This window comes from Eumetopias jubatus, unplaced genomic scaffold (genome assembly GCF_037043125.1).
Source record: "Eumetopias jubatus isolate StellerSeaLion01/CBP00866 unplaced genomic scaffold, mEumJub1_p1.0 scaffold_6, whole genome shotgun sequence".
NCBI lineage: Eukaryota > Metazoa > Chordata > Mammalia > Carnivora > Otariidae > Eumetopias > Eumetopias jubatus.
Genome location: NW_028274812.1, coordinates 120970396 through 120989081, shown reverse-complemented (window position 1 = coordinate 120989081; position 18686 = coordinate 120970396). Strand labels below are relative to the sequence as shown.

The following is an 18686-nucleotide window of genomic DNA, read 5'->3' as shown; positions in this document are numbered from 1 at the left end:
CAACCCTGCATCCCTCCCACTCCTCCAGCTTTGGGCTGGGGCGAGGTGGGCATCACCGACTAGGAATTTCTCCTGGGGGAGACCAGGGGACAAGAGTTCCCGGATTCTATGGTTTCCTCTACTCTCCCCACTGGACCCCTCTGTCTGGCGCCGCCATGCCACCTGGCCGGGGAGCGTGGGCCTGGGGTGTGGAATGTCCCAGTGGGGTGTGAGGGGCTGCCGCTCCTTCCCTGAGGCTTCTGGAAGCAGCCCAACCCGGTCTGCCAGCCCAGGGTTCCTCCGAGCACAGTCCCTGGAAGGAGGGGTCGAGAGTCTGCCCAGGTGAGGTTACTGGGGAAACCTTGGCCCCACCCCCGGCCTGGCTCCACCCCCGGCCCAGTCTCTCCAGGGCCCAGATTCCCCAGCGGCTGTCTCCAGAGGGGTACGTGCTCTTGGGAACCCCTGGGGGTTTGGTCGGAGGGGACGGTGGGAAGTGTCCATTCTCCGAGTGACCGTGGGGCTGTTTATTAATGAGTCCCTTAGCAGTTGGGCGTGCTGGGATTGGTGTGTCCTTGGTGGTTTGGATCTCTTGCCCATACCGAGGGCCAACTTCTTCCTGGTAGTACTTTTGTGTACTTGTCTGGTTGGGACGTCGTGTTTCTTTCTTGGGACTGTTGTTGGGACTGTACATAGGGTGTGAGCTGATGTCTGCTGTGAGGTGTAGTGGGGCGGGGGATCTGCAGTGGACTCAGAGATCTTTCTGAGCCAGTGACATTGATAGGTGGCTGACAGGTGTGGATGTGGAGAGATGATGGCCTGAGGCCGAGTGGGGCGCAACACCCCCCACCACAGCTCCTCTGTCCTGCCCACCTCACCCAGCCTCCTTGCCCATCTTCTCTGGGACTCCTGTACCTGGTTCTTTTGGGCTGTGTCCAGTTTTCTCTGTCTCTATCCCCCACAACCCCCTCACCTTATCCAGGCCTATGCCTGCCAGTGGTCAGAGCCTCGACCTCACCTGGGCCCAAGGGAGGCTTGCCCTGAGGACTCCGGGGCCTTGAGCAGGGAGCCCAAGGGAACCTGGGTCTTGGAGTCTGGGCTGCAGGGTCCTTGAGAGGACTGGGGGATGGAAGGTGGAAGTAGAAAGAGAATGGGTCTAGGAGAGAGTGGGGGGCCATCAGGCTCTGGGGCAATCTGGGTTGGGGTGTAGAGGACGGGAGGCCAGAGGGTGCCAGAGAGAAGCAAAGGTTGGTGGTGTGAAAAGTGTGAGGCTGGGGGGCCTGGTTGGACAGGTGAGCCCTGTTCCCTTCCTCCATCCAAACTTCTGCTGCTGGGCTGGGCACCGGGCCTGTGGGAACCTGCTCCTTCCCTGTGCCCTGGGGCTGCCCCCTTCACCTCCCTCTCCAGGAACTGAGCCCAGAAAGGGGGAGTAGGGAGGGGGCCATCTCTTCACGGGGCCTGGATATGTGGGAGGCCCCAAGCGGGGCCTCAGCTTCGGCTGTTCCCTTTAGTGGGGACCCTGGGGCCTGGGGGTTGGGCCGCGGGTAGGCGGAGGGGGCTGGGCGCGCAGCGTCGAGGGGACCGCGGGGTGGTTTCCTGGGGGAGGCCGGGGCGCGCGGGGGAATGCGGGGTGGGCGTGGCGGGCGGAGGGGAGCGCGCGGCCGGGAGGGCGGTGCCGGGCGTGGGAGCGGCGGGGACGACGCGGGCCAGGAGGGGGAAGGGCGGCGACCCGGGCAGGCGGGCGGAGGGCGGCGGGAGGGAGCGAGGAAGGGGGAGTCCGGCTTGGGGGGAGGCGGCGCCTGGGCCCGAGCCGCCCCAGCCCTGGCTCCTCTCCCCGGAACAGGCCCCCGACAGCTGCTCGCGGGAGCCGCCTCCCGACACCCGAGCCCCGCCGGCGCCTCGCGCTCCCTGCTCCTGGCTGCCTGCGCCTCCCCCGCCCCTCGCCCTGCCGCCGAGGAGGCCCAGCTCCCGGGTCGGACGCCTGGGTCTGCCGGGAAGAGCGATGAGAGGTAGGGGGCGCGGGCGGAGGACCCCTGCGGGGCGGAGGGGCCGAGGCGGAGGCCGCGGGGGCTCCAGGGGAGGCGCGGCGGCCGGGCGAGGGCCTGGCGGCGCGGAGGCAGGACGCTCCCAGGCTGTTCTTGGTTGTCCAGCTGTGCCAAGTGTGTCCCTGCCTGAAAATGGGGCGGGGGGGGACCTCCCTGACCTCCGAGAAAGTGTGTTCCAGCATTGAGGAAGGACCCTTTACTCAGTGTGAAGGAACTGACACCCAGGAAGACAGGTGCTCTCGTGTGGCCCCGTTGAATCATCCCCTCGCGCCCCTGGAGAAGTGGGCCTGCCCTCCCACCAGGCCAGTCTCTGCGGGCATCCATCTGCTAAGTGCTAAGCCTCCACCCAGTCAGCTCCCAGTGGGGCAGCCTGCCCTCAGCCCAGCAGAGAGAGGCACTGACACCCTAACCCGCCAGTGACAGCCTCTCCATGGTCAGTTGGTTCTGTCGTGAGACTGTGCCACTGCCCAGTGAGCACCATCCTCAGTGTCCCCCCCCCTCCCTTCCACACCCCCGCGGCCTGGCCAGGTCCCCTGCTGGCTGGACTTTCCTTCTCAGCACCTCTGCCCCCAGCCGGTGCTGCAGGCACACAGGTGCGTCCAGAGTGAGTGCTACAGTGGAGACAGGTGAAAGCTGAGGGTACGGGGAAAATGGAGCAGTGCCTCTTTCTCATTGCTGGTCCAGCCACCGCCTTGACTTCCCTCTGGCTTGGTCTTGGTGTGTATTAGGCGGTGGGCCCCAGTTCTCTTGGAATCCTGTGCCTGAGAGCCTGCGTGTGTATGTCTCACGGTGTCCTCTAATGGTAGGAGCATGTGGTATCTGTCATTTCACGTTCACAGATATCTGAAGATGGCTGTTTACTAAGTGATGGCATTGGATTTTAAAGAAGGCCCACATGTGGACGGCGTTGATGTGTGCATGAGTGTCTGTGATTGCGGCTGGGGCAAATGTGTGTAACAGATGTGTCTGTCTCTGAAAGTCTGTGGAGAGTTGTCTGTGATGGAGGTGTGTGCGCGCGTGCCCATGTGTGGGTGTGTGCTACATCTAGCCCCAGTGTTTACAGTCGGCTCTGTAAGTTTGCATGGCTGACGTTTGTGGGGGGGGCTGGGTGCACAGAGCTGTGTGGGTGGTGTTTGTGGTGGGGGGTGGGGGTGGGAGAGGAGAGGGAAGGACCTGAAGCTGTGACCGGGTCCCTGCTTTGTAACTGGTTGCAACGGAGTGGAGTAGGGTAAGGTGGGGTGGGGTTGGGGTAGGTCTTCTCAGCCTGTCCTCTGTGTGTCTGACCCGGTGAGAGAGAAAGAGGGTGATTGGAGTGTTGGAGGGATTGCCCCAGACATCTGTGTGTTTCTCTGCTTGGCTCTGTGCCGTGTACTTCTGAGCCTGCTCTATTTACCTCTTGCTTTGTGTTTCTCGCACTGTCTCCCCCTTGCCTCCTATCCTCTGCCTGTCTTTGTGTCTTTGCCCGGAGCTCCTCTAGCTCCGTCTGGCTCCGATGACTCATCTGGGATAGGCATGAAGGTTACCCAGGGGAACAAGGGCCCCGCTGTTCCCGAGAGAGGTGGGGGTGGAGAGCGGCACCCAGGAATTCCAGGCCAGCCGCCTGGGACCCTGCAGCCTGCTCCCCTGCACGTGGCTCCTGGACCTCCAAGGGACCAGGTGTGATGCTTCTGGTTCTAGCTCTTCTATGATGCCTGGGTGCCCCCCGCAACTCAGTCAGCCCCCTCAGCTGCTGCTTCAGAGCTGTGGGGTCTCAGCTGCCTCTTACATTCCTGCCCTAGAGCATGATGGGAGCAGCTGGAGGACGACAAAGGGATGGGGGGGTATCCCCCCACTCTTCCCACCTCCTGGGGTGACCTGGCCTCCCTGTCTTTAGACCCGCCCTCATCTCCAAGGCAACTCAGGCTTTTCCTCAGCGCTGGGCTTTTCCTTCAGAGGCAGCCACCTTGAGAAAGTGGGAACTGGGGGGGACAGGATGTCCAGGTCTTAGGAAGGGACGGCGGGAGGAGGAGAGCTGGGGTAGGGTGCTTTGGTAGATGCTGATGGCAGAGGTGGGAGAAGGGCTTGAGGGGTGGCACTAGGGCTCCCTCCAGATTCCAGGGCCTGGAGAACTCAGTGCAGACCTCCAGGAAGAGGCCAGGTCAGCATAGCTTCTCCTGCTGGTGGGGCTGCGGAGGGTAGATACCCGGATTCACAAGGAGACGCCAGTTGGAATGGTTTTAGGCAGTGCATGCCACTGGGCCCCAGTGAAGAGCAGGGATTCCCAAATTTTCATGGGCACAGATCACCTGGGGATTGTGTTAAAATGCAGATGCTGATTTAGCAGATCGAGGGGAGGGATGAGGTTCTGCCTGTCTCCCGGGTGCCCGCGTGCTGCCGGGGCTGCTGGTCCAGGGGTCATACTGGGCTTAGTGGGGCTGGAGGACAGTGAGATTGGAAAGCCCTGGGGTCCCCCACTTCTCTTAGCATTCTGGGATCGTAGGCGGGGTGGGGACCAGAGTTTAGCCCAGCGTCTGGCACGTGGTGAGCATTGTACAATATAGCCGACGCTGTTTAGCGACTATTGCTGTTGTCACTTTACCCCTGCTCTTCCCAGAGCAGCCCATTCTGCCCGTCGGTTGTTGGCTGAGGCTCGGGCCCCTGGACTGTCCTTTCACTTACCCTACCATTGTTTGCTCCCCTGCAGAGATGCTGCCCCCGCCCCCTTAGGCCTGAGGAGTCAGGAGCTATGGGGCCAGGGGCCCTCTGTTCCCTACCACTGCTGCTGCTGCCGTCGCTGCTCTTGGTGGCAACTGGACATGCTGATATGAAGGGACATTTTGACCCTGGTGAGGAGACTGGCTCCTGGGTCCCTGAGGATGGGGCTTGGGAGACAGAGCCAGGGGCCTTGACCCTCCGTATGCCTGTGTTCACCCAGCCAAGTGCCGCTATGCTCTGGGCATGCAGGACAGGACCATTCCAGATGCGGACATCTCTGCCTCCAGCTCTTGGTCAGACTCCACTGCGGCTCGCCACAGCAGGTAACTGGCCCACCTAGGCGGCCGCTCTGGAGGGAGCTCCTGGGGCCTCTACCTGCCCTTCCAAGTCCTCTGCCCAAGCCCAGAGGCTTCTGGGAGGGCCAGTGGCAATGGAACCCCACCCCCCATTGTGAGGGGCTTTAAACACTAGAGACAGAGGCAGACCAGATGTTCTTTGTGACCTCTTGCCCCCTCCCAGGCTGGAGAGCAGCGACGGGGATGGGGCATGGTGCCCGGCAGGGCCGGTCTTTCCAAAGGAGGAGGAGTACCTGCAGGTGGATCTGCGGCGGCTGCACCTGGTGGCTTTGGTGGGCACCCAGGGGCGGCACGCGGGAGGCCTGGGCAAGGAGTTCTCCCCCAGCTACCGGTTGCGTTACTCCCGGGACGGCCACCGCTGGATGGACTGGAGGGACCGCTGGGGTCAGGAGGTGAGGCTGGCGTGGGCAGCCCCCAGGGAAGGTTGGCTCTCCTCTCGCCCCCAGCTATACTGTAAATGCCACCTTCCACCGATGACTCTCCCAATTTATACCCTCTCTAGTCCAAGCCTCTCTCTTGAGCTCCATATAGTGTTGCAAACCTGACCACCTTCTGGACCTTTCCACCTGGATGTCTTAAAGGGTGTCTCAAACCTACCATAAACTTCCCAAGCTGAATTTGAATCCCATTCCCACCCCAAACCTGCTCCTCCCCCAGCCCAGAGCAGTTGCTCAGCCACAAGCTAAGATGATATCCCCGATTCCTCTGGTCTCTCACCCCCTACTTCCAAAGCACCAGCAAGGGCAGTCTGTTCTACCTCCACATTTCCTGAATCCAGCCACTTCTCACCACCGCCACCTCTACCACCCGCGGCCACGCCCACACCATCCCCAGCCTAGAGGAACATGCTGGCCTCCAGACTGTTCTCCCTGCTCCTCTCTGTTCCCACCTGAAGTATCTCCACCTGGAGGCTACATCCACTGTACCTGAGAACATGCAAATCAGATGAGGCACAGCAGGCCCATAACCCTCCACCGGATTCCCACTCTGCCAGAACAAGAGCTAAGCTCCTTCTGGGGTGCGGAAGCTTAGCCTGGCCTGGCTCTTGCCCGCTTCCCTTATTCCTCTTTCCTATATTCTCGCTCCACTTGGGCCCACCGGCTTTCTTGCTGTCCCTGGAACAAGCAAGGGTTCATCCCACAGCTTTAGGATATTTTTGCTTGCTCGTCTCTCTGCCTGGAGAGCTTCTCCCCCAGATGTAACCAGGTTCTCCTTCTACTCAGTTCTCCTCTAGATGTCACCCGCTCCGAGTGCCCGCCTCTCCCTGCTTCAGCCCCACCCCCTGCCCCTTGCTCTTCACAGTGGTTTTTCTCAGTGCGGTGTGGGGAAGGGGGAAGGGGGAGGGCGGGAGGCTTGCCGCTGAGGATGTGCGTGGCTGGCACAGAGTGGGCACTCAAGCAATGCCTGCTGAGTGAACAGAGAGGGTGCGGTGAGGGAAGAGGGGAAGGCCGCAGCACAGTTGCGGAGCCGTGAGGCTGGGTGGGACCCGTGCCCGGCGGGGCGGGTGGCTTAGAGACAAACGGGGACAGGCGGCGCGCCAGGCTGACTGGAGGCTGAGGACAGACCGTCAGGCTGAGAGATGTGTCAGAGGTGTCTTTGCTGCAGCCCCTCATTTTAGAAATGCCTGGCTGTACCCCATAGCCCTCTATGCTCAGCACCAGCCTTCATGAGTCTCCTTGGGCCACTGTGTGCTGGGCCAGGGGACAGCGGCTGACTGGGAAGTGAGGTCCAACCCGGAGCCTTTCCCACTCACCCACCCTGTTTCCTGGGCCACAGGTGATTTTAGGTAATGAGGACCCTGGGGGAGTGGTGCTGAAGGACCTTGGACCCCCCATGGTGGCCCGGCTGGTTCGCTTTTACCCCCGGGCTGACCGGGTCATGAGTGTCTGTCTGCGGGTGGAGCTCTATGGCTGCCTCTGGAAGGGTGAGTCATTCAGACCCCCCGAGAATTCGCTTCCTGGGCTGGGGCCGGGGCAGAAGGGCCTCCGGGATCCTCTTTCTCCTGTTGGGAAGCTGTCATTCTGAGTGAGGGGGTGCCTGGCCAACTTGGTCTCCTCCAAGCCCGTGGGCCTGTCTGGGGACACAAGAGGGGACTGATGCAAGGGAGCAGGAGGGAGCCTTCCTGCCTAGAACACCCCTCCTCCTACCCTGCCCCAGACGGACTCCTGTCTTACACGGCCCCCGTGGGGCAGACGATGTACTTATCTGAGGCGGTGCACCTCAATGATTCCACCTACGATGGACACACCACACACGCTGTTGGCGGGTAAGAGAGGCCGGCCCTGCAGCGCCTGAGCCTGGGGTGGGAGGAAGGGTGGAGTGGGTGGGGTCAGGGGCCTGGGCAGTGAGATGCAAGACCTGGGGAGAGGGGTGGGTTAGGTAGGGGCCTTGGAGACATAGGATCAGGATTGAAGGGTAGCAAGGTGACTACTAGCTCATGTGACACTTGGTGCAAATTAGAAAAAGGCACCCCTTCGCTAAGACACATCTGTTGGAAACTGTCACAGTAAATATACACACCATAGGTGGCATGGTGCTCCCTAGAGGTGGTGCCTTCCTGCAGCCTGCAGCCGCAAAGTACCAAGCTAGTCCTTGGGGGTGGGAAAGAGAGAGCCACAGGGGGTTGGGGCAGGAGGTTGAGGCTGGGGGTGGCAGAGCACGTGGAAGGGTGGCACTCTCTTCTCTCCCACCCTCCGCTTCCTCTGCTCCCCTGCTTTCCAGGCTGCTGTACGGAGGTCTGGGTCAGCTGGCAGATGGTGTGGTGGGGCTGGATGACTTCAGGAAGAGCCAGGAACTGCGGGTCTGGCCAGGCTACGACTACGTGGGGTGGAGCAACTACAGCTTCCCAGGTGGCTACGTGGAGATGGAGTTTGAGTTTGACCGGCTGAGGGCTTTCCAGGCCATGCAGGTAAGCGCATCAGCTCTTCTGAGACCAGGGTGGTTGCTCCTGGGGTGCTCACCTGGGCTCTCCTGGCCTTGACCCTGTGTTCCATCCTCCCTTCCCCTCCCCAGGTCCACTGTAACAACATGCACACCCTGGGAGCCCGCCTGCCTGGTGGGGTGGAATGTCGCTTCAAGCGGGGCCCTGCCATGGCCTGGGAGGGGGAGCCTGTGCGCCACGCCCTGGGGGGCAGCCTGGGGGACCCCAGAGCCCGGGCTGTGTCCGTGCCCCTGGGCGGCCGCGTGGGCCGCTTTCTGCAGTGCCGCTTCCTCTTTGCTGGGCCTTGGTTACTCTTCAGCGAAATCTCCTTCATCTCTGGTAAGCCCCTGGTCTATGCCCAATCCTCAGCCTCTGGGATTGCCAACCCGCAGGATGCCAAAATATCCACTCTTGGCACCAGAGCTATCACTCGTGAGACTTCCCAATCAAGGGATGCCCTGAGTAATCGGAACGCCTCCCTACTCCTTTCCCCATCCCCATCTTGCTTCACTCATGACTGATACTGAGCCAGTAGGACAGTGTCAGCTGTAAAAATACTGAAGTACTCTGTGCTGGTTGAGGAATAGCCTCTTCTCCGGCCTCCTGATACCCAAGATCCCCACCTGGGGCCCTCTCCGTGGGAATCCTGTATCTCCTCACAGTCCAGCAACTAAAAACTTTGACATCCACAACAGCCAGGCCCCTCTCCTTCAGATGGGCTGGTACACATACTGAGTATCACCCCTGCTCCCGGTGGTAGGATTCCACAGGTGTCCTGCAAGTAGCTTCCCTTTGGTCCCTCTTCCCTATCTGACTCCCTCCTTTCTTCTCATCCTTCCCAACAGATGTTGTGAATGACTCCTCTCCAGCCCTGGGGGGCACCTTCCCACCGGCTCCCTGGTGGCCACCTGGCCCACCTCCCACCAACTTCAGCAGCTTGGGTGAGCAGCCTGGGGCCTCCTCCCGGACCAGTGGGACCTGTGCTGCCATTCGTCCCTGGGGCCCCCCAGCTTGGGTGGGAAGCCTCCTGCGGTTCTGACTCCCCTGTCCCTGCCAGAGCTGGAGCCCCGAGGCCAGCAGCCCGTGGCCAAGGCTGAGGGGAGCCCAACTGCCATCCTCATCGGCTGCCTGGTGGCCATCATCCTGTTGCTCCTGCTCATCATCGCCCTCATGCTGTGGCGGCTGCACTGGCGCAGGCTCCTCAACAAGGTGCGCGGGGTGGGGGCAGGGCCTGGGGGGCAGCAGGCGGGGTGCAGCCTGGCGGGGGCAGGCAGGGGGTGGGTGTGGGGAGCGAGGCCAGGCCGATGCCGACGTGGGTGGGGGTGCCTGCGTTAGTTTGGGTCCTGCGGGGACGACAGAACACAGTCTTAACTAGAATGATCAGAGGCGGGCTTAGGAAAGTGACAGGTTGCAACGGAGTGGGCAGCCTTGCGGAAATCGAAAAGAGTAGTGCAGTTCCCACAGAACTGTTACCACCCGTGGGCCGCGGGCATGCAAGATGAGAGGAGGGAAGTTACCAGAACCTGGAGGAGTGGGTCTGGGGAAAGGCTCCTTGAGAAGGGCAGTGGACTTGGCTTCAGGGATACAGCTAGCCTGAGTCCACCTCTCAGGGAAGGGCTGGGAGACTAATCACCCTGACCTTACTCCTCGCCTGCCCAACAAACTCCTCTCCGGCCAACCCAAACCGAGCCTGTTGATTCAGTCCACACTGGTCAATCTCTTGGGGCAGAAGCCAGATGGGAAGCGGGGAGAGTGGAGCTAGAGGAAGAAGCCAGGCACACTCCAAGCCCTTGCCTTCCTGGCGAGGGTTCGGTGGTGGTGAGATGCATGAAGGTTTATAATTCTAGAACTATCTGGTCAAATTTGGGTTGGAATCCCATTGTGAGACATCAGGGGACTCACCTACATGCTCTTGAACCTCTGTTTCTTTACCTGCGAAACAGAGTTAATAGTAGATACACACTATGCGACTGTTGTGGGGACTGAAGGGGAGAAGGGGAGCTTGGCATTTAATGAGCTGGAATCATGTGCAGTTAACATTCCCATTCCCGTGACAAGGCCGAGCGCCGGGTATTGGAAGAGGAGCTGACAGTCCATCTGTCTGTCCCTGGGGACACCATCCTCATCAACAACCGCCCAGGCCCTCTTGAGCCACCCCCTTACCAGGAACCCCGCCCTCGTGGGAATCCGCCCCACTCTGCTCCCAGTGTCCCCAACAGCTCTGGTAAGACCTGCCTTGTTCTAGTCCCCCCTCCATCCTCTGCTTATTTTCTTATTGTATCCCTTTTCCTCTCTGTTTCCATTCTCTTCTTTTCCTGTCTTTCCAAATTTCAACTCATTTCCTTATTTCTGTGTCCCTGGTCACCACACTCTATGTCACTCCATGTCCCTACCATATAATTTCTCTCAAGAATTTTCCATGTATTACCCCGAATCCCTGTCTCTGTGTCCCATACACATCTCTCTCTCTTCTTTGTTGTGCCCTCTCGTTGTGTCTTCCTGGCTCCTCTCCTTTCTCCTAGACTTGCCATGGTCATTCCATTCATCAATCTATCCATCCATCCATTATCCATCCTTCTATCTGTATTTATACATCTGTTCATCCACCTGTCCATCCATTCCTCTATCCACCATCTGACCGTTTATCTATCATCCATCCATCCATAAATATTCATACATCCATTCATCCTTCTGTCATCCATCCATCCAACCACCCATCCATCTTCTGTTTATCTGCCCATCCATCCATCCCACCACATCTGTCTTCTTTCTGTCCATCTATCCATCCATTATCCATCCGTGTTCATACATCCATTCACCCATTCATCCATCTGTACATACATCCATTCACCAACGAATCACTCATCCATCATCCATCTATCCATATATATTCAAACATCCATTTGTTTATCTCTCCATCCATCCACCATCCAACCATTCATCTATCATCCATCCAGCCATCCATATATATTCATCCATTCATTTGTCTATCTGTCCATCCAGCCATCCATCCATCCATCCAACCATTCATTTATCATCCACCCATCTACCCATCCATCTGTGCACCCCTTCATTCATTGTTCATCCAGCTACCCAGCACTCTCCAGATCCTTGTTGTACCCTGTCCCTGTCTCTCAGTACATTCATTCCCATCAGCCCTGGTCTTGCCCTGTTGCAGGTCTCCCTGTCTGTCTAGCCTTGAGTCTCATCCCTTCCCCGTGTCTCCCCTCCCTCCTTCTCCCGACAGCGTTGCTGCTCTCCAATCCAGCCTACCGCCTCCTTCTGGCCACTTACGCCCGTCCCCCTCGGGGCCCCGGCCCCCCCACACCCGCCTGGGCCAAACCCACCAACACCCAGGGTAAGCCCCTCTGCCCCTGGGCTCCTCCAGGCTCCCCATACCTCTACTGGGGCAGGGAAAAGTCCTCACACCTTGCACTCCCTCTCTCCCTGCTGTGGCCTCTTTTGCTCTCCTGAGCTCCCAAGGAGGAAGCTCTTATGGCCTCAGCTAGCCTCTGCCGTGCTTGTTCCTTCTTAAAGCCTTTCCCTTGAGCAGAGGAGCAGGAAGCTCACTGGTTCTCAGCTCTGTCCTCCTCATCCACCCCATCTTTTCCGCTCTCCAGAGCCAGAGAGGAGGTTGCTGCGCTGACCCCAGGTTCTCTTGTAACTCCTCCTTTGTTTCCCCTCTCTCTAGAGCTGCGAGGAGGAGGGCCTCTCACCCTGGGTGCCTGCCCTCCCCCGCCATGCGCTCTCTCTCCGCAGTCCCAGAGCTGAAGGCTCGCACCCTGCCCTTCCTGTCTGCTCCGCTTCTCCTTGGTGTTGCCTTCTCTCAGTGTTGCTGCTTCCCCAGGGCTAAGAGGGGACAGCTCTGCTTCCCCTCCTCTGTCTGTGGATTCCTTGTTGTCCTGGCCGTGAGGAACTGTCCCCCTCTCCCCCTTTCTGTGTGCCCCTGTCTCTGCTTGTCTCTGAGCTTGGACTCTTGGGTCGGGGAGGGTTTGGGTAACCACGGCAGGGAGGAACCACGGCTGATAGTGTGTGTGGCGGGGTGCGGGCCGGTAGAACAGCCAAGTGAGCAGGAGGGCCCGGCGGCGAGTGGGACAAGGGTTTGGAAAGTAGGGGGTGACCGGATGACTGGCACCATCCTTCTTCTGATGGTGGGTAGAGGAATCCCTCTTCCAGTCAAGACTTCTGTCATGGTCTCTTGGGCTGTGCTGGGATCCCTAGAAAGCAGACTTTATGACATTCTTTGTTCAACCATTCCCGTTGCCTTAAACTCTGAAACAGCTCGCTCTCATCTCATACCAGCATCTTCTCTGGTTTGAGGTTGCAGGGTTAGAATACCAAGAAGATGGAGGGTAGACCCCATCTCTCACCCAGCTGGGAGACAGGGGGCCTTTGGGAGGCCAGGGTGTGGAGAACCATGGCTCTCGGGGGCTGCTCCTGATGCCTCGTCTTGTCTTCTTTCCCCTCACGCCTCCAGCCTGCAGTGGGGACTATATGGAACCCGAGAAGCCGGGTGCCCCGCTTCTGCCCCCACCTCCCCAGAACAGCGTCCCCCATTATGCCGAGGCTGACATTGTCACCCTGCAGGGCGTCACCGGGGGCAACACCTATGCTGTGCCCGCGCTGCCCCCAGGGGCTGCCGGGGATGGGCCTCCCAGAGTGGATTTCCCTCGGTCTCGGCTCCGCTTCAAGGAGAAGCTTGGCGAGGGCCAATTTGGGGAGGTAAGGAAGATCCCTGCCCAGCTATCAGTAGAGTCTCGACTATCTGGGGCTCTGACGCCATGCCCATACATCCCCATCGGTCAGAACCTGTCATCCGTGACTGTGTTATCCCAGCTGACCTTGTGACCTCAGTGACCCATGTGACTTTCTAACAAATGAGCTTCTTTCCCCAGGTGCACCTGTGTGAGGTAGAGAACCCTCAAGATCTGGTCAGTCTTGATTTCCCCCTTAATGTGTGCAAGGGACACCCTTTGCTGGTAGCTGTCAAGATCCTACGGCCAGATGCCACCAAGAATGCCAGGTGAGGTCCAGGGATGGTGTCTGGGGATAGGGAAGGGAGGCCCTGAAGAGTGGGGAACCATCAAGAGAGAAATACGGTAGAGGCCAACAGAGGAGGAGTGGCTGGGGAAGGAAGTTTCCATCTCAGGCTGATCTCAAGCCAGGTCTCAGTGTCACTAGTGAGTCAGCTTGTCTGCTGGGGTTAGGGCGCTGGTCTACATGGGCAGGAGAGAGAGTACAGATCAGCCCCTCAGGAGCCCTGCCCCCTCCCTGCTTTCCTAGGAATGATTTCCTGAAGGAGGTGAAGATCATGTCGAGGCTAAAGGACCCAAACATCATCCGGCTCCTGGGCGTGTGTGTGCAGGACGACCCCCTCTGCATGATTACTGACTACATGGAGAATGGTGACCTTAACCAGTTCCTCAGTGCCCACCAGCTAGAGGACAAGGTGGCTGAGGGGGCCCCCGGAGACGGGGAGGCTGCCCAGGGGCCCACCATCAGGTACCCACTTACCCAGGCTGGCCCTTCCCTGAGAGCTCCCCGGGGCGGGGGGTGGGGGTTTCCTCTCCCCTTGCTGCAACCTGGATCCAACATGGGATGGGGAGGCAGGTAGAGGTTCAAGGGGGTGGGGACTGGGGTGAGGAATACATGGCCATGTTCATCTGGGAACTGAGGAGCAAAAGCCAGAAGTTACTGCAGTGGGGGTGCTGAAGGGACCTGGCCTCTGTCAGGAATCTCTCTCTGCTCTCTCTCACCCTCACTGCCTGAGTCCAGGCAACAAAGCAGTAGCTCCCTGGGTCAGATGAGCCAAACAAATGTTGAGTGGGCACCTACCTCTGGCCTGTACCTGGGCATTCCATCTCTGCACCAGGAGTAGATGTGGCCCGGTCCCAGGGAGTGGGCCCCACCTTCCTCTCCTAGGAATCTGTGAGGTGGGGATGAGTCTGGGACAGTCCCCAGTGACCCTGTCTTGTTGGCTCCCTCCTCAGCTACCCCATGCTGCTACATGTGGCGGCCCAGATTGCCTCAGGCATGCGCTATCTGGCCACACTCAACTTTGTGCATAGGGACCTAGCCACAAGGAACTGCCTCGTTGGGGAAAATTTCACTATCAAAATCGCTGACTTCGGCATGAGCCGGAACCTCTATGCTGGGGACTATTACCGCGTCCAGGGCCGGGCAGTGCTGCCCATCCGGTGGATGGCCTGGGAGTGCATCCTCATGGTGAGAGGCCCTGAGAGAGGTGGGTGGGGCAGGGCCGGGCAGGGCTGCACTGGCTGCTCCGTGGTCCCGGTCAGTCACTTGACTTCGGGACTGCAGTTCCCTCACCTCTGACGGGAGGGTTGGGCCAATGCTCTGTGAGGTTCCCTCTGGCTCTAGGGACCAGAGAAAGCGGGGAGGAATGGTATGATGGGAAAGGGCCCAGGAGCCAAGAGTGGGTACAAGGGCTGGAGTCAGGGAGCAAGAGAGGTTAGGGGAGACAGGAGGCTAGAGATAAAAAGGCAGGAGTTGGGGAAGAATCAGGACCAGAAGATGAGGGTTGGGGTGGAGAGGAAGGGTGGGTGGAAGAGGGAAGAGGTCAAGGGGAGGACTGGAGCCTGAGAAAGAAGACAGAGCCCGAAGGAGGGAGGAGCAGACTTGTTGGGAGGGGACCAGCCAGGGGGAGTCAGGCCAGGGAAGTGTTGAGTGGACGTGGAGCTCCCCGTGGGGAGGGGAGGAGGGTCTGTGTTGCCTGATGTCTTTCTCTGCCTTTGTTGCTTTATCTACACACCAGGGGAAGTTTACGACTGCAAGTGACGTGTGGGCCTTTGGGGTGACGCTGTGGGAGGTGCTGATGCTCTGCCGGGCCCAGCCATTTGGGCAGCTCACTGATGAGCAAGTCATCGAGAATGCAGGGGAGTTCTTCCGGGACCAGGGCCGGCAGGTCAGAGCAGAGGAGAGGGAAGTTAGGGTTGTGGGTCTGGGAGGGCCAGAGCCTATCATCTTGGGGACTAAAGAACATTTGTTCCCTGCCTTTCGTCCATGCTGTCTAATGCAGGTGTACCTTTCTCGGCCCCCTGCCTGCCCGCTGGGCCTGTATGAGCTGATGCTTCGGTGCTGGAGCCGGGAGCCTGAGCAGCGACCACCTTTTTCCCAGCTACATCGGTTCCTGGCAGAAGATGCGCTCAACACGGTGTGAATCACACCGAGCTGCCCCTTCCTCAGGGAGGATTCAGGCAAAGCCAGAGGCAATAAACAAGAGGATTTTAATGGCGCCCCCACTCCATTCCCTGTCCCGACCACCCTTCACCTCTGAAGGAGAGGCAGTGTGACCATAGGTGGGCTGGGCCTACCAAGGAGCTGACGCCTTCTCTTCCCAGGACATACTCTCATGCCCCCTTCCTGCTCCTCTCTCAGAAGCCTCTGCCACCCACCCAGCTGGCCCTGTGGATGGGATCCTCTCTGACCTCTTCTAGCCATCCCTGGGGGGCGGGGGGAAGATGGGGGCACATATAGGGCAGACACTGGATAAGGCCTATTGGAGCACCTGGGCCCCACTGGACAACACTGGTTACTAGAGAGAAGGTTGTGGCCTCCCCAGCCTCTCTCTCCTTCCGTCGCACACTGGATCCCACGGGCTGAGAATCTGGGGAATGAGGAGGACAAGAAAGGGAGAAAGGTGTTCCCTTGTGCTAACTCCTGGAATTGTCCTTGGCTTTGGCTTCTCCCTGCTCCATCCTCTGAAACACTGGACCTGGGGGTGATCCCTGTCCCCCACCCCCAGCCATCCCCACTTCCCACCTGCTGTGTTGTAGCTAGAACTTCTCTAAACCTGTATGTTTCTGTGGATTAAATACTGGGATTAGGGGGAAAGAGGGAGCATGGCCTGCGGCCTTGGGGTTGGACATCTCTGTTGTAGCTGCCATATTGGTTTTTCTATAATCACTTGGGGTTTGTACATTTTTGGGGGGAGAGACACAGATTTTTACACTAATATATGGATCTAGCTCAATGCAATTTTAATATCCTGCACTAGGCAGGTAATAATAAAGGTTGAGTTTTCCACAGCTGTGAGTGGGTTTCTTGGGGTTTTGGTAAAATCTGCTTCCTGTGTCTGCTCCCAACTCATTTCCAATTCCTTTCTTCTCCTTTCTTCTCCCCATTCCATTTCCTACTGTGTATCTTGCCCAGCACAGTGTTCTGTCTGTCTATAAGCCAGGCCCTTGCCTGTGGGACCTCAGGTCCTACATGAATGTGTGAACCTTGTCAACTCCAGTGGGAGCTCTGCAGGAGGCTTGGAGGGGGCTGAATTAGGCCAGAGGTCTTAACCTTGTTTGACCCATGGATCCCTTTGGCAGACTAGAGAGGTCTACTTATTCCTCCTCAGAATTGTTTTAAAACGTGTTACACACATACCCACACACACGTGTATATCTCATATCACAGAAGAGATCAATTGAAAGAGTTGACTAAAATGTTAAAAAAAAACACACAGTAACCTATGTTTTTAAAATATATTTAATAACAATAGCAGGGGGTGTAGTAACTACTAATATCTCCAAATAGTAATAAGCATAAAAGATACTCAATACTTGGAGATTTCTACAAAGGTAGTGGATACGAACAGAGCTGTGGTGTCTCAGTGACAAGTCCCAGGTCCTGCTAATACTACTGGGGGTTTTGCTCGTATTCATACTTGGAGGACATGCTAAATTTCTGTTAGAGGTTAATAAAAATAGAGGTGTAAATTTTTTGGGCCCTAATTCTAAGACCCCCTTCAAGGGTCTGGAAGTCCCAGGCAGGGAATCCTTGGATTTGGCTGATCAGATGTACAGATGACCCAATAGGTGGGAGCTATTTGGATGGGAGCCAGAATCAAGAGCCTAAATTATTTCAGAGGTTTGGAAGGATGAGCCACAACCATCAATGGAGCATTTAACAGAGTTTAAATTGGTTGGGGGAAAAAAATCACTTGCAAGTATTGGAAAAGGCAGACCTATCTTGATGGAAGTTTGTGTGAAATAAAGACCCTGGGGTCTTGGCTGATGATACTCACAAAATGAGCCAATTGGATAATGAGGATACCAATAAAGGTAATCTGTTGAATTAAAAACCCCTTGGTGGGAATGCAAGCTGGTGCAACCACTCTGGAAAACAGTATGGAGGTTCCTCAAACAGTTGAAATTAGAGCTACCATTCGATCCAGCAATTGCACTACTGGGTATTTACCCCAAAGATACAAATGTAGGGACCCGAAGGGGTACGTGCACCCCAATGTTTATAGCAGCAATGTCCACAATAGCTAAACTGTGGAAAGAGCCAAGATGTCCATCGACAGATGAATGGATAAAGAAGATGTGGTATATATACACAATGGAATATTATGCAGCCATCAAAAGGAATGAGATCTTGCCATTTGCAATGACGTGGATGGAACTGGAGGGTGTTATGCTTAGTGAAATAAGTCAATCAGAGAAAGACATGTATCATATGACCTCACTGATATGAGGAATTCTGAATCTCAGGAAACAAACTGAGTGTTACTGGAGTGGTTGGGGGTGGGAGGGATGGGGTGGCTGGGTGATAGACATTGGGGAGGGTATGTGCTACGGTGAGCGCTGTGAATTGTGCAAGACTGTTGAATCACAGATCTGTACTTCTGAAACAAATAACGCAACATATTTTAAGAAAAAAGAAAAAGAAGAAGATAGCAGGAGAGGAAGAATGAAGGGGAGTAAGTCAGAGGGGGAGACGAACCAGGAGAGATGATGGACTCTGAAAAACAAACAGGGTTCTAGAGGGGAGGAGGGTAGGGGGATGGGTTAGCCTGGTGATGGGTATTAAAGAGGGCACACTCTGCGTGGAGTACTGGGTGTTATGCACAAACAATGAATCATGGAACACTAATGATGTAATGTATGGTGATTAACATAACAATAAAAAATTAAAAAAAAAAGAATTGTGTTAGTACTGATAAATAGCCACAGGTGGCTAGTGGCTCCTATTCTGGAAAGGGTAGCCTTAAAGATTTTTCTCTACACTGCAGGGTCTCCCCAGCTTCCCTTTGCTTGCTCCTGTCAAAATGAAGCATATGACCTATTTCAGTTTTACACACACACAAAAGCTTCTTGCAAAGATGGCACTGAACTAGGCATGCCATTTTGTAATCCGCCACTCTCCCCCTCATGATAGGTTGTACATAGCTCAGCCACTATGCAGTGTCCTAAGTGTTGCAATGACCCACATTTTATCTAACCAACTCCCCATGATGGACATTCAGGCCCTTTCCATTGTTTTCATAATACAATAACAGACACACTTCAATAAATTTGCATGTATATCTCTGTATCCATGGGGGAGAACTTCAGTATGATACATCTCTAAAGGTGGAGTTGGTAGGTCAAACGGCAGTTACATTAAAATAACTGGTACATACTGCCAAAGCCCCCTTAAAAAGGTGTGACTATGTCGACTTTCAAAAAAAGTATATGAGTACTTATGCTCCTATGTGGTGACAACATCGAGGTTGTCAATTGCCCCCCCCTTTTTTTGCTAATCAGATATTTTACTGTTTCTTTAATTTACTTTTCCTTAACTACTGGCGATGACGAGAGCTTTTTCATTTGCTTATAAACTTTTCTTTTTCTGTTTATTGCCTGTTACATCTTTCTACAATCTTTCTATTCTGTTTTCTTACTGCTTTGTAAAAAGCTC

The 18686-nt window shown here is 56.7% G+C and overlaps 1 protein-coding gene across 2 annotated transcripts; it reads left to right on the top strand.

Annotated features, from left to right (window-relative positions):
* Window positions 1-1800: 1800 nt before the first annotated feature.
* DDR1 (discoidin domain receptor tyrosine kinase 1) lies at window positions 1801-16039 on the top strand. Of its 2 annotated transcripts, XM_028091122.2 has the most exons (18): window positions 1801-1985; window positions 4705-4846; window positions 4936-5038; window positions 5235-5463; window positions 6848-6995; window positions 7229-7337; window positions 7793-7979; window positions 8084-8330; window positions 8837-8932; window positions 9049-9200; window positions 10050-10215; window positions 11239-11349; window positions 12469-12713; window positions 12887-13014; window positions 13275-13493; window positions 13982-14216; window positions 14767-14916; window positions 15031-16039. In XM_028091122.2, exons 2-18 carry the CDS (start codon window positions 4747-4749, stop codon window positions 15169-15171), a joined length of 2766 nt encoding a protein of 921 aa, XP_027946923.1. In that variant the 5' UTR covers window positions 1801-1985; window positions 4705-4746; the 3' UTR covers window positions 15172-16039. The 2 variants fall into 2 exon arrangements, with proteins under 2 accessions (XP_027946923.1, XP_027946924.1); XM_028091123.2 differs by lacking the exon at window positions 11239-11349 and having other exon boundaries at window positions 1802-1985.
* Window positions 16040-18686: the final 2647 nt, after the last annotated feature.